This window comes from Myxocyprinus asiaticus, chromosome 22 (genome assembly GCF_019703515.2).
Source record: "Myxocyprinus asiaticus isolate MX2 ecotype Aquarium Trade chromosome 22, UBuf_Myxa_2, whole genome shotgun sequence".
In the NCBI taxonomy this organism is placed as follows: Eukaryota; Metazoa; Chordata; class Actinopteri; order Cypriniformes; family Catostomidae; genus Myxocyprinus; species Myxocyprinus asiaticus.
In genome coordinates, this window is record NC_059365.1 from 39,140,243 (window position 1) to 39,154,071 (window position 13,829).

Sequence of the window (13,829 nt, forward strand, 5' to 3'; positions counted from 1 at the left end):
TATTTAGTAAAAATGTTCCCTGACCGTTATTCTCCTGTTCGCCTTCATGAGTCTGCACTCAAGATTTAGAGCTCTTTGCACCAGAGCAACATTTATGCTATTTATGCAGCATGAGTGAGATGGGGTGTTCAGGCGAAAACTCGTTTTGTTCTACTTCAACAGGACCACCAGTGACATTAAAAACAGAAAACACAACACAGCTGCACACAAACCAGAGAACAGAACTTACAAACATGTCTGCAGAGTTTGTAGTGGAAGAATAGATGCATTTAATGTCCATTTTCAATGTTTCAGAGTCCTCAATCAAACAGAGAGATGGGGCTGAAGGTAGCTACAGTCACACCATGTCCTACTCAGACGCCAAACAACACTCAATAAAAGTTATCTTTTCTATGTTAATTAGAGTTTTTTGTCCTAAGCAGCAGCAACAAGCAACAAGACATTCTGTTGATTGCTTGGTTTCTATATTTGGCGTCATGCCAGGTAACCCCGTCCGTTATGAATTGTCATTGTCCAAAATGCGATGCATGGTGCGAACATGAGGCAATTGTGTTACGCGACTGCTTTCGGGTCCTTGAATAACGCATAACGTGCGAGTAAGGGCAGTCGTGGAGTTTCTGGTGTCCCACTTTGTTAAAGATGGTGCCCCACTAGGGAGTTGCGTATAGGGAGCGGCAGTACTGGTAGCTATCTTCATCCTCCTCCATCACACTTTTTGATGGAGGACTCTGAAACATTGAAAATGGACATTAAATGCATCTATTCGTCCACTATAAACTCTTCAGACATGTTTGTAAGTTCTGTTCTCTGGTTTGTGTGCATCTGTGTTGTGTTTTCTGTTGTTAATATTGCTGGTGTTTGTGTTGAAGCAAAACAAAACGTGTTTTCGCTTGAACGCACCATCTCGCGTGCTGTATAACTACTGTTGCTCTGGTGCAAAGAACACTAAAGCTCACGTGAACAGGAGAATAATGGCCAGTGAACATTTTCACTAAATAATACATTAGATTTCAGTTTGTTTCACACCAAACCTTATCGTATGCTTTGATAACAATCATGAGTCGCATGGAATAATTTATTAGACTTCTGAATTATACTTTTGTGTTCTTTTGAAGCTTGAAGAGGTGGTACCTATAAACTGCCATTGTATGACATCACTGAGAACAATTTGTTTTCACAATTTCTCCCTTTGTGTTAAGAAAAAGAAAAAAAGTAATATGGGGTTATAACAACACAGGGGTGAGTAAACAATTACTGAATTTTCAGTTTTGAGTGAACTAATCTTTTAATGTCATATTAGCTGATGTTTTACATGTAGTGAGTTGACAGGACAGTGTGGTATCTCATATTTAAATGATCCTCTTGAGTGGTGTCTGAATGTTTGTACACAGTTTACTGTTGCTAGACTGTTTTGACGACCTTTCTAGCTCTTAATGAATAGGAGTCTTTAGTTCTTGCAATTAGCTTTATTTAAAAACAATAAAAGTCCCTGTTTAGATAGCTTGTAAATGTGTGTTTCTGTAATGAGTGATTGTGTGCAGTGGTTGTTTGTGTGTGTGTGTGTGTGTGTGTGTGTGTGTGTGTGTGTGTGTGTAATGCACAATCCCTGACCAATCATAGCACCCCACACACTAAGTTAGCTAGGCTGTGCTGTCTAGCTAGCTAGCGTGTTATGGCAGTTGCTATGAAACCTCTGAGCAGCTGAGAGCAAGAGAGAAAGGCCGGCCAGTTTACCTTCTCCATCCTCAACCGTCTCGATGGCTTCAATGGCCTCGACGGTAGCTGAGGAGCACAGAAAGACAGACGAGGAGAGAGAGAGGGAGAGAGGAGGGATGGATGGGGAGTTTATTGTGACAGTCATGCACGCAACACAGTGCCCCAGCATTAGCTGCCAAGTAGCTGCCGCGTGCAGTTAGCAGTTAGCGTTAGCGGCACTGTTAGCCGGTTAGCGTTCCTGTAAGTGTATGTGTTCATGTGTGCACATTTCAATGGTTCAATTGCGAAGAAAATGAACAAAAACAAACATGTTTCACTTGAAGGGATAGTTCACCCAAAAATGAAATTTCTGTCATCATTTACTCATTCTCATGACCTTTTTCAGAGGGACACAAAAGGAGATAATAGGCAGTATGTTAGTTTCAGTAACTGATTGACTTGGCTAACCACACCGCCTAACATCTCCTTTCATGTTCCAATGAAGAAAGGTGGTTTAGCACCAAAATCATTAAGGGTGCTACTGAAAATAATGGGTGCTCTGTAAAAAGTGGAGATGTAATGCAGTATTTTTTATTTTTTTTAGATGAATTCATGTTTAATGCTACCAAAACAACTTAATATTTAATCCATGAATTACAATGCCTTTGTTTAAGAAATGTTTTTTCTTCATTGTGGGAAAATGTTATTGGCAAACACTGATCTAGAGTCAATTTTGGCTTTATCCCGGTGCAGAAATCTGAAGCAACAGGTGAGGCAGTGAAATGAGGGAGATAAATTTGCTACGAATTCTCTATGCATGAGCTGAGGTCTTAACCAATCAAATGCTCATGTGTACATTGGAGGCATGAAAGCAGAATGCTGCACCTGCAAATTAGGACACACTGATTTGCGAGATCATATACATTTATTAGTTTTGATGCATGGATTTTGTGTGTGTGATAATCTGCTTTGCCAATATACAGTATTATTAGGCTTACATATTCAGTTGATAGTGCTCTAATGTTTGCAAGCACCCCGTTGAACTGAGCCTGTGGACGGGTTTGTAACATCAAGAGGATGAGTAAATAATGACACAATTGTAATTTTTGGGAGAACTTTCCATTTAAAGAAAGGGGTTAGAAAACAAAAGTGAGTTTAATAAGACATTGTCTCTGCAGTCTTTTAAGGGAAAACAGGCTGAGATGGAAGAGAGAGAGAGATGTTTGGTTTTGTAACTCACCACTCTGCAAGGTCTGTTTTCCACCGGACAGTACGCCGCTTGGTAGCATGCCAGTAGGGGTCAGGCCTTTCAGGGTTAACACATTCTCACTCTCCTCTCTGTCAAAATACAAAGCAATTTCAATGATTAAATACACTCATATGCACTATACACACATTTTATGAAATGGATAGTTAAGGTCCTGGATGATGATTGTTTGATAAGTGTTCCAATCGTGCTAAAATGATTTGAAAACGTTTTCACCTAGCTACTGAGTGCATCACTGTGCTGCACTTAATTAATTTGCTTAAATTAAAATAATGTTTATTAAACTGTGTTTGTAATAGTAGTTTTACTACTTTTTTTTTTTTCTCAACAAATGCCATTGTTTGTTTTGTAAAAACATAGTTACTTGGTAATAAAGATTCATCCATGGATTTAGCTGTGGTTACCACGATGTAGCTGAACATTTTTTCATGAAGGTGAGTATGCATGCAATATTGCTTTTGCTTTCATAATTTTTTTGGTTATATTATAAATATCCAGACGACAAACACACGTTACCAACCCCTTTCACACTCACCGCAGGACTGAGAACATTTTGGCCATTTTGCCAATGGCACGGATCTTGTTCCTGATGACCTCTTTACGAGCGGCTGCAGCATTAGCTAAGAGAAAACATTCAGAGAGTGAACATCACACAAAAAGCCTATTCACACCAAGTTTGGATTTTCTGAATGAAAAACATGCACACGAAGTTTTAAAATGCTTCTCTCTAAATTCCTTAAATTTATCGAATGTTTTTATTTGGAGGCGAGGTTCATTTTAGAGATTTTTGAATGATAAAAGAATGCTGAAAATTCAGCGTCAAAGATGTTTGTAAATATTTTTACTTTAAAAATATATCTGCTCTGACGGAAGTGCGCTTCTGAAAACATTACGAGGAAACGGCGGTCCTCACCATCAAAGATCTCATCTCCGTCGTTCATGAGCTCGTCGTCAGAACAGATGCTGAGGACATTCACCAACATCTCTGTCACTGTGGAGATGTCAAAGGTCAGAAGTTTTACTGAAAGAATTCTTGACAAACTGCTTGTCTTTAACAATTTCATTCACAACAACAAAGAACTGTTATTGTAGTATTTATAAACACGATAAACTCAATCCTTTAATCCTGATCTCTATCAAATCACTTCATCAGCCCAAACTATTTTGATATGGCATAATTCTGGTTTTACTTATTAAGGCAGTTTAGAAGAAATACATCTCTTGTTAGTCCTGTTTCTGTGTTTTGACAAGTCAAGACAGCACATCCACTTTTACTCACACACCCAGAAAGTTATGACTAATACGTGAGGAATTTAGGCACGGTCACATTTACCTTCACAAGGCAGAATTCCATCTCAAAGTGAATGTGCACGATTGTGAATTTCTTAGCCCATGGATTTCCATTGAGAGCAAAATCCACAAGTGAAGAAGGCATGGCCGGATGTTGAGCGTGTGTCAAACCAGCAAAAATGAATTGCCAAGAAGCCTCTTTTCAATGCTGCACTCTGGGAGAGTGCAGATAAAAAGAAACTCGCCGCTAAACTGATATACTTGTCCATTGTGAATAAACCAAGCAACTTCCTATTGGTCAGTGCGGAGAGTTTTGTCTGTCAAAGTTAACCAAACTTGAACTCTAAGCAAAATCCACAAGGGGAAATTCTTCGCCACCGGATGTCCATCGCACAAAATTCACGGATTTTGCCATGCAAATGTGACCACGCCTTAAATGTGACCGCACCTTTTGTGTAACCACAAAGAATGTTGTCTTCAATTTTACAAAAAGCTTTCAGATTTATAGGCAAGACAGAATGATACCCAGATAGCACACATACATCTCTGAGATGTCTGTTTTTAGATCTTTTTGTCTGGAAAGCATCACAATCTAAACATCGTAAAAAGATCAGATTTACAAAATCATAAACGTCTCAAAGACATCTGCTGATCTGCTTATTGGCATCCGCGAGGAAACGTCCGATAGACGTATTGCAGATGAGCTAAAAAAACTTTAAAAATATGTCTTCCAGATGTAAACACACACATCAAATAGACGTCTGTGTGATGTATGTGTGCTATCAGGAATAACGTCTGATACTGTTTAGACCAGTTTAGATACTGTTTAGGGCAGAATTGTTCATGAATGTGTTTCCTCTGAATATCCCACCTTTCTCTCCAACAAAGGGCAGAGACCAGGTGAAGACGTCCATGAAATTAGGCAGCCAGTACGGATGTGGCGAGCAGTTGAACTGTCGTATGTTCATCACGTTGTTCTCATATTTGAGCACGGCCGCTGAGGAGAGGTGAGGAGGCAATAATACCAAGGCCCACATGCATAAACATGTTTATAAGAAACTAAATACCTCTGCTTCATTCTTTAAGGTATATTCAAACAAAACACAAAGACTAGTGATGTATTATTCCATGTTAACACATTGCCTATCACATATTTATGTATTTATAAATCTCACAAAACAGGCTTATCTCCTTATGCATAGCAATACTGGAGAATATTAAATGAAGACAGAAAAATATGGAATTATTTTTTTGCATAAAGAAAATGAACCATATTGTAGGACCATTATTTTTTGTCAATGTGACATTCTCATGACAAGCAGCACATTTCCCCCCACTGTTTGTTTTACTCATAACTGTATTGTATAAAAATAAAGACAAATTATTAAACTTGCAAAATATTTAAACGTCATGGTAGTATTTATTGCACAGCATGTAGTATATGCTGATTTAAATAAAACAATCATTGTGTCAAATTAAGATGATATTCATTACTGTATTACAGTTATGTTTCTCATTGTAGGAATGTCATGAAAATGTCACAATGCAAAACATCATAATAGTCCTGAAGTAGGCTTAATTGTTTTGATACTGATTCTAATTTAGTTTTTGTTTCTTTTGATTTTACAGTGAAATATGACCCTTCTTTAGATTCACCTAATCATACAAAATTAACCACATTTACGGGTATTTGTGTTTGTGTGTAATTGTTACAGATAGCAAAACTGAATTCAAACCTTTGTTATTGTAAACGTCCAGGTAGTTTGGAGCTGAAAATATGGTGATGAGGGACGGGAAGCCTGTGGTCTGACTCTTTCTGTACATACGGTAACTGAGAAGTGAAAAAACAAAACAATTAAAAAAAATGCATGTAATGATTAATGTACATTATAAAGCATATTATTAGACTGTCAAAATAACCAAATTAATGCTTTATAACAGTGAGCATACAGATGCTGTATGTGTTGTTTAGTCTATTGTATTGTGTTGTAGACTTGTGGAATATTGTAGAATATCGTTGACTGCTGTTTACTTGACTGTACTGTACAATATTGTAGACTGTTGTGGAGTATTGCTGACTATAGTGGAGTACTGTTGTGATGACTATTGTGGAGTATTGTAGAGTATTTACAATTGTTGTGGAGAATTAAAGTATTGGTGACTTATGAAGTATAGTAGAGTATTGGCTACTGTTGTGGAATATTGTAGAGTATTGGTGAATGTATTGGAGTATTGTAGAGTATTAGTAATGTAGTGGAATATTGTAGAGTGTTGGTGATTTTTGTAGAGTATTGTAGAGTATTGGTGGCTGCTGTTGAGTATTGTAGCATATTGGTGACTGTTGTGGAGTATTGTAGAGTATTAGTGACTGTATTGGAGTATTGTAGAGTATTAGTAATGTAGTGGAATATTGTAGAGTGTTGGTGATTTTTGTGGAGTATTGCAGAGAATTGGTGGCTGCTGTGGAGTATTGTAGAGTATTGGTGGCTGCTGTGGGGTACTGTAGAGTATTGGTGACTGTATTGGAGTATTGTAGAGTATTAGTAATGTAGTGGAATATTGTAGAGTGTTGTTGATTTTTTTGTGGAGTATTGTAGAGTATTGGTGGCTGCTGTGGAGTACTGTAGAGTATTGGTGGCTGCTGTGGAGTGCTGTAGACTATTGGTGACTGTTTTTGAGTATTGGTAATGTAGTGGAATATTGTAGAGTATTGGTGACTGTTTTTGAGTATTGTAGAGTATTGGTAATGTAGTGGAATATTGTAGAGTATTGGTGACTATTTTTGAGTATTGTAGAGTACTGGTAATGTAACGGAATAGTGTAGAGTATTGGTGATTGTTGTGGAGTGTTGTAGAGTATTGGTGACTGCTGTGGAGAACTGTGTCACGAATCATTAGAGGAAGGACCCAAACGCAGTGTAAAAACAAAAGGTTTATTTAATAAGATAAACAAGATAACAAACATAAACTACCCCTAAGGGGAAAAACCAGGTACTGGGCGGTAATAACAAAAACGAGCTGGGCTGGATAACGGGGCAAAACACAGGACCAACCAGACTTGAAACAAGACCGAAGAACAGGACAGAATAACAGGACCAACGAACAAGATCAACGAACAAGATCAACGAACAAGATGAACTGGCACAGGACAGCACACAGGAGGAGACTAAAATAGGGAGAGAAATCAAACAGGTTAACAAGGGGACAGGTGAGGCAAATTAACTAATAATGGCAAACAAGTAGGCGGGGTATGACTCAAGACTCAGACACGAGGCAAAACAGAATAATATTGTTGTGGAATATTGTAGAGTATTGGTGATTGTTGTGGAGTATTTTTAGAGTATTGGTGAATGTTTTTGAGTATTGTAGAGTATTAGTAATGTAGTGGAATATTGTAGAGTGTTGGTGATTTTTGTGGAGTATTGTAGAATAATGGTAGCTGCTGTGGAGTATTGTAGAGTATTGGTGACTGTTGTGGAGTTTTGTAGAGTATTGGCTATTGTTGTGGAATATTGTAGAGTATTGGTGACCGTTTTGGAATATTGTAGAGTATTGGTGACTATTTTTGAGAATTGTAGATTATTGGTTATGTAGTGGAATATTGTAGAGTATTATTAACTGTTTTGGAGTATTGTAGAGTTTTGGTGACAGTTGTGGAGTATTTTAGAGTATTGTAGAGTACATTAACATAATGCATTGGTGACTGATGTGGAGAGTTACCGTATTGGTGACTTTTGTGGAGAATTAGAGTACTGATGATTGTTGTGGAGTATTGTAGAGTATTGGTAATGTTGTGGAGTATTGTAGAGTATTAGTATTTGTCAGGGGCACCTTAAAGTGGAACTACATAACTTTGTGCTCTCTAGTGACATCTGTGGTTGAAATGTAATATTACAAGCAATTTCCAGAAGAACACTTTACGTCCATCGGGTTTTGACACTACTGCTCTCGCGGATGAAGCTCATGATTTGAGGTTACCCGGACATCGCCTGTGTGTGATTATGACTGGGAGAAATTCAGAGCTGGAGTCAAAACGTGCTATTTTCGTGTTGATATTATTATGTTATACGATTAAACATTTACAAATGAAATATCACTTGCTTTGATGAAGATAAACCACACTCTTATTTACATATTTTGAATAAATGAATTGTACACTTTTCTGACAATACACTCAAAGCAATTTTACATAGAGAACAGGGGACTCTCCTGAATCATCACCAGTTACAAGTATATTGTAATATGATTATTCAAGTATTTTATCTACTATTAATATTTGTATTGTATTATACTTATCAATTTAAGAGGTGAAACTCATGATACTGCTGATTCGAGTTCAATGTAAGACTTCATTATTTTTACATGATTAATCTCGTTAACGAAATCAATGACGAAAACATTAGTTGGCGAAAGGTTTTTGGATTTGTCAACGATAACGAAGACGAGACGAAAAAGGCACATCATGAAGATTATTAAATGGTTTTATTAAAGCATTCTGTTGACGAAAATATGACAATAAAAATTATACTGCAAGATGTTAACAGTGCAAGATATAAACAGAAGAAGAAACATCTTGAGAATCTGTAAATAGAAGAAGATATTGGATATGGATTCATTTAATCCAATAATCCAGTTTGTTGGGGATTTCTCCGCTTGAGCTGCGTGAGTTGAACTTGCTAACACTGGCAAAATGAACCGCTTTAAAACAGGGTAAATACCTCATTCAAATGCATCCTATTTATACATGATATTCATCATTATATAATTTGCATTATATAATTATATCATTATACCATTATATTGTAATTTGCGTTGCGTAACTTGCATTGTGAATACGCAGTTTCCATAAGAAACACACTACACGCAATGTAATATCCTTTTACGGGAAATTAATACGTCTCTAAAGCATGAAGAAATCAGAGTACAGTAGGCTAACTTCTAAAAAGTAGCTAATACTTCTGTCTATACATTATTATTTCAGGAGCTCAGGTTTTCACAACAAGGACAGTAGGCCTATGTACATTTATACTGTATGTTTGATACATGTTTACATTAGAAGATGTTTATTAAAAAATTTCTAAATATTTGAATATTTGATAAAAGTTTGGGCTGTTACAGTTTGACACTTTTTTGTCCATTTTGCATGTCATCATCAAGTAAAACATATTGTTTTCATTGACTAAAATTTTATGTAATTTTTGTCAGAGTAAAACTGACTAAAATGATTGAATATAACATGACTGTAGAGCTGAGGAGGGCGGGGCCGGGATGGAATGAGACACACCCGGTCCCCAATCAGCCTGATGGGGCGCGCGAGGGATAAAGGCGGCCGGGGACGACAGTTCGAGAGAGAGAGAATTGCAGGAGTGTCCCCACGGGATGTCGGGAACGCGGAGGGGCGTTCTGTCCGCTGGGGGTCGGAGGTCTGACTCCGGTCCGCCCGGGGAGGAGCGGCTGCAGTCCACCTGAGAGGGTGGCGTAGTGATCGAGGACCACGCGACGGCGCATCAGAGAACCGGTGAGTTTCTTTTTCTCTCTCTCTCTGTCGCGCCGTGTTGGCCTTTCCCTCGCCATTTTGTGTTGTTGTTTTCCCCCTCCTGTCTCCTCCCAGGTCGAGGAAGGCGGGGATGACCCGCCGGCAGTCGGGGCGTAAGGCACACGCCCCCCCGCGCGGAGAGGAAGGGTGGGGGATGTACGTCATGCCGGGGGCTCCCCGGCCTGAGGCAACGCCGGGAGGAGTGTAGAGCTGAGGAGGGCGGGGCTGGGATGGAATGAGACACACCCGGTCCCCAATCAGGCTGATGGGGCACGCGAGGGATAAAGGCGGCCGGGGACGAGAGAGAGAGAGAGAGAGAGAGAGAGAATTGCAGGCAGCTGTACTGTGTGGTTTTGGTTGTGTGTTTAAGTTGTTTATTAAATTAAGTTGTCAAGCCGGTTCTCACCTCCTCCTTTCCACTGAACCCCCTTACAATGACAAAATATTGACTATTTTTAAAGGACAATTTCATCAAAAGGCTAAAACTGTGACTAAAATGGAAAAAAAATGAACACTGCAGTTAATAAAGCAAGTGAAACTGTAGGCCTAATAACACTGTAAACTAAAAGCATAAAATGAGCAATAATGGGGATCAAATATACTTTATTAAGCATGAAAATAATATGTACAAGAACTCAATTTCAGAAGTCATACGAATTAGTAAACAAGCACAGTAACTTCCCCTGACAACGGATCGCGATCGGTAAACACACGAGTAATGCTCAATTCATAAAAGCATTACCCCTACCAGACCACACACTGTATCCAATTCCAAGCATAATAGAAGGTAAACAACATCACCAAATGGATAACAGATAAACAACCATCCAGACTGCAGCGATGCCATCCTGAACCGTGTGAATGTGGCTGACTGATCTGAATAGCGTCCTCAGCCGGAACACGTGACAGCCGGTTCTTCTTTCCTGTGTTGACGGACATGACATCATGACGCAAAGAGGAACGACATAAGCCAGCGATTACTTGCCAAATCCAACCCCATAGCTCAAAATACAAATTATTTTTATAGGCTTACCAAAATGAATTTGGGTAAGGTAAGGACATTGTTTTGAACACTGATTGTTTGTGTACTTGATCAATAATGGCAATTTGTTCATTTTTAACCAAAAAATCTTACATAGTGCAGCCTTAACAGGGGGTTAGGATGATTCTAAGGGCCTGGGACAGACAGGGGGCCTGGCATAATCTTTTCCTGTATGATTTTGTGATAAATGGAAACTTTGCACTGGTCAGAAGACTGCTCTTACTAATAATACATAATATAAGATGATATAGTGTGTGAGATCCCCCTTAAGATGTTCACTGATTTATCCGAAAAGCGCTTTTTTTAATGGATGAATATATATCCCATTTATTCAGTGTGGGGGCAACAAGCAAGCATGGTGGCACTGGATGCGTCACAAATCAGGCTTGACTGGATCATGTAGAGTGCTAAACAGCACAGTGCATACCACAAAACCTGAATTAAACCGAGAATTTTCTACTTTGAAGCTTTAAGGAAAATGGTAAACATCTCATAAGGCCAGACTGACTTTGTTTTATTATAACAAAGGCTGTTTTAATTATAGATTTTAAATGTTATAACTACTGTTTATTCCATAACAAAATGCAATAGTTTGTTTTATAGAAACCTAGTTACATTGACCTACTCAATGATTAGCCATCCATCGTCAAACCTACGAGGGGGGGAATATGGTTATGTTTGCCTTCAGATACTCCAAAAGATTACTTGAATCAACATTTGAAATATTAAAAATCCAATGTTTCCATTTGAAACAGTCCCAACTCACTTAAATGACATCATCAAACAATATATATATATATATATATAAATACACACTGATCAGCCACAACATTAAAACCACTGACAGGTGAAGTGAAAAACATTTATTATCTCGTTATAATGGCACCTCTCAAGGGGTGGGATATATTAGACAGCAAGTGAACAGTCAGTTCTTGAATTTCATGTGTTGGAAGCAGGAAAAATGGGCAAGCGTAAGGATCCGAGCGACTTTGACAAGGGCCAAATTGTGATGGCTAGACGACTGGGTCAGAGCATCTCCAAAACGGCAGGTCTTGTGGGGTGTTCCCGGTATGCAGTGGTTACTACCTACCAAAAGTGGTCCAAGGAAGGACAACCAGTGAACCAGGGGCATGGGTGCCCAAGGCTCATTGATGGGCGTTGGGATTGAAGGCTAGCCCGTCTGGTCCGATCCCACAGAAGAGCTACTGTAGCAAATATGGCTGAAAAACGTAATGCTAGCCATGATAGAAAGGTGTCAGAACACACAGTGCATCACAGCTTGCAGCGTATGGAGCTGTGTAGCCACAGACTGGTCAGAGTGCCCATGCTGACCCCTGTCCACCGCCGAAAGCACCTACAATGGGCACGTGAGCATCAGAACTGGACCATGGAGCAATGGAAGAAGGTAGCCTGGTCTGATGAATCGCATTTTCTTTTAGATCATGTGGACAGCGGGGTGTGTGTGCGTCGTTTACCTGGGGAAGAGATGGCAGCAGGATGCACCATGGAAAGAAGGCAGGCCGGCGGAGGCAGTGTGGACCATGGGTCCTGGCATTCATGTGGATGTTACTTTGACACGTACCACCTACCTAAAGATAGTTGCAGACCACGTACACCCCTTTATGGCAATGGTATTCCCTGATGGCAATGGCCTCTTTCAGCAGGATAATGCGCCCTGCCACACTGCAAAAACCATTCCTGAACAATTTGAGGAACATGACAAAGAGTTCAAGATGTTGCCTTGGCCTCCAAATTCCCCAGATCTCAATCCGATTGAGAATCTATGGGATGTGCTGGACCAACTCCGATCCATGGAGGCCCCACCTCACAGGACTAAAAGGATCTGCTGCTAACATCTTGGTGCCAGATACCATAGGACACCTTCAGAGGTCTTGTGGAGTCCATGCCTTAATGGGTCAGAGCTGTTTTTTTTTTTCAGCACGAGGGGGACCTACACGATAATAAGCAGGTGTTTTTAATGTTGTGGCTGATCGTGTATATATATTGCACAGTTATTTCTATTAAATAAATTAAGTTCATTTAATTAGATTTTTTTTAGTGTCTCTTCCAAAATATTTTTGTATGGGTTGCAATAAGACAGGGTGCCCAGAGTGCAAAGTTGTCAGAGGGTCCAAAAATCCTACGGCGCCCCTAATAATTGTTGTGGAGTATTGTAGATTATTGGTGACTGTTGTTGAGTCGTGTAGAGAATGAGACATTTGTTGCACATTCAAAAACTCTCCACATTTTCATCTTTTAACAAAAATTATTTTGTGAAGCTACATCATCTGAGGACCTAATAAGAAAGTTGATATTTATATTGATATTTAAGGTGATTATGTGATAGTTAATACAGTAAATGTTTGTCTGTAACTTTGCCAGCGTTTTTGTGTGTATGTGCTTGTTTGTTTGTTTGTGTGTGTGTGTGTGTGTGTGTGTGTGTGAGAGAGAGAGAGCACACTAGCTGTGGTATATGTTGTGTGAGAGAAACTGTTTTGTGAGAGAGAGACAAAGATAGATTTGACATTGCTAAGGTAAGTGTGTGTGTGTGTGTTGAGATCAATGAACAGTACTGTAGTGTAAAGTGTGTGTGGATTATGAAGAATCAATCGCTCTTTGTCTGTCTGTCTGTCTGTCTGCTGTAGCTGTACATTACAAGGACAATGATCATCCATCAGCACAAACTCTCACCACTCAATCAATATATATACATACGTCTGTCAGTGTGTGTGCTTGTATGTATTGGCAGTGGTTTGTATATCTCTGGGAAGTGAGGAAAGTGAGAGAGTGTGTTCTTACCCTGCGTCCTGAGCCTCATGTGCCCTGATGACCGACAGTAAGTTGTTGGTCTGTAAAAACTCACACACTGCAGGATAGCTGTGCAAAATGATTGAAAAAAAAGACACAATGAGGCATGATAATATTCAGTCACCTATTCTCTGAGGGTAAACCAATGGCCTTGACTCACTTGTGACCCTCAGCGAAATAAGAAAAAAAGAT

The 13,829-nt window shown here is 39.2% G+C and overlaps 1 protein-coding gene across 3 annotated transcripts in view; it reads right to left on the minus strand.

Annotated features, from left to right (window-relative positions):
- The window catches only part of ppp3cb (protein phosphatase 3, catalytic subunit, beta isozyme), a 98,062-nt gene that overhangs the window by 8,572 nt on the left and 75,661 nt on the right, over positions 1-13,829 (minus strand). For 2 of the 3 annotated variants that reach the window (XM_051650070.1, XM_051650071.1), the window contains exons 7-13: positions 13,629-13,706; positions 5,989-6,083; positions 5,124-5,249; positions 3,876-3,953; positions 3,498-3,582; positions 2,936-3,033; positions 1,735-1,782 (exon numbers count right to left, since the gene is read on the minus strand). In XM_051650070.1, coding sequence (XP_051506030.1) covers positions 1,735-1,782; positions 2,936-3,033; positions 3,498-3,582; positions 3,876-3,953; positions 5,124-5,249; positions 5,989-6,083; positions 13,629-13,706 — 608 coding nt within the window. The remainder of the gene's footprint in view (positions 1-1,734; positions 1,783-2,935; positions 3,034-3,497; positions 3,583-3,875; positions 3,954-5,123; positions 5,250-5,988; positions 6,084-13,628; positions 13,707-13,829) is intronic. The other variant, XM_051650072.1, reaches the window with a different exon arrangement.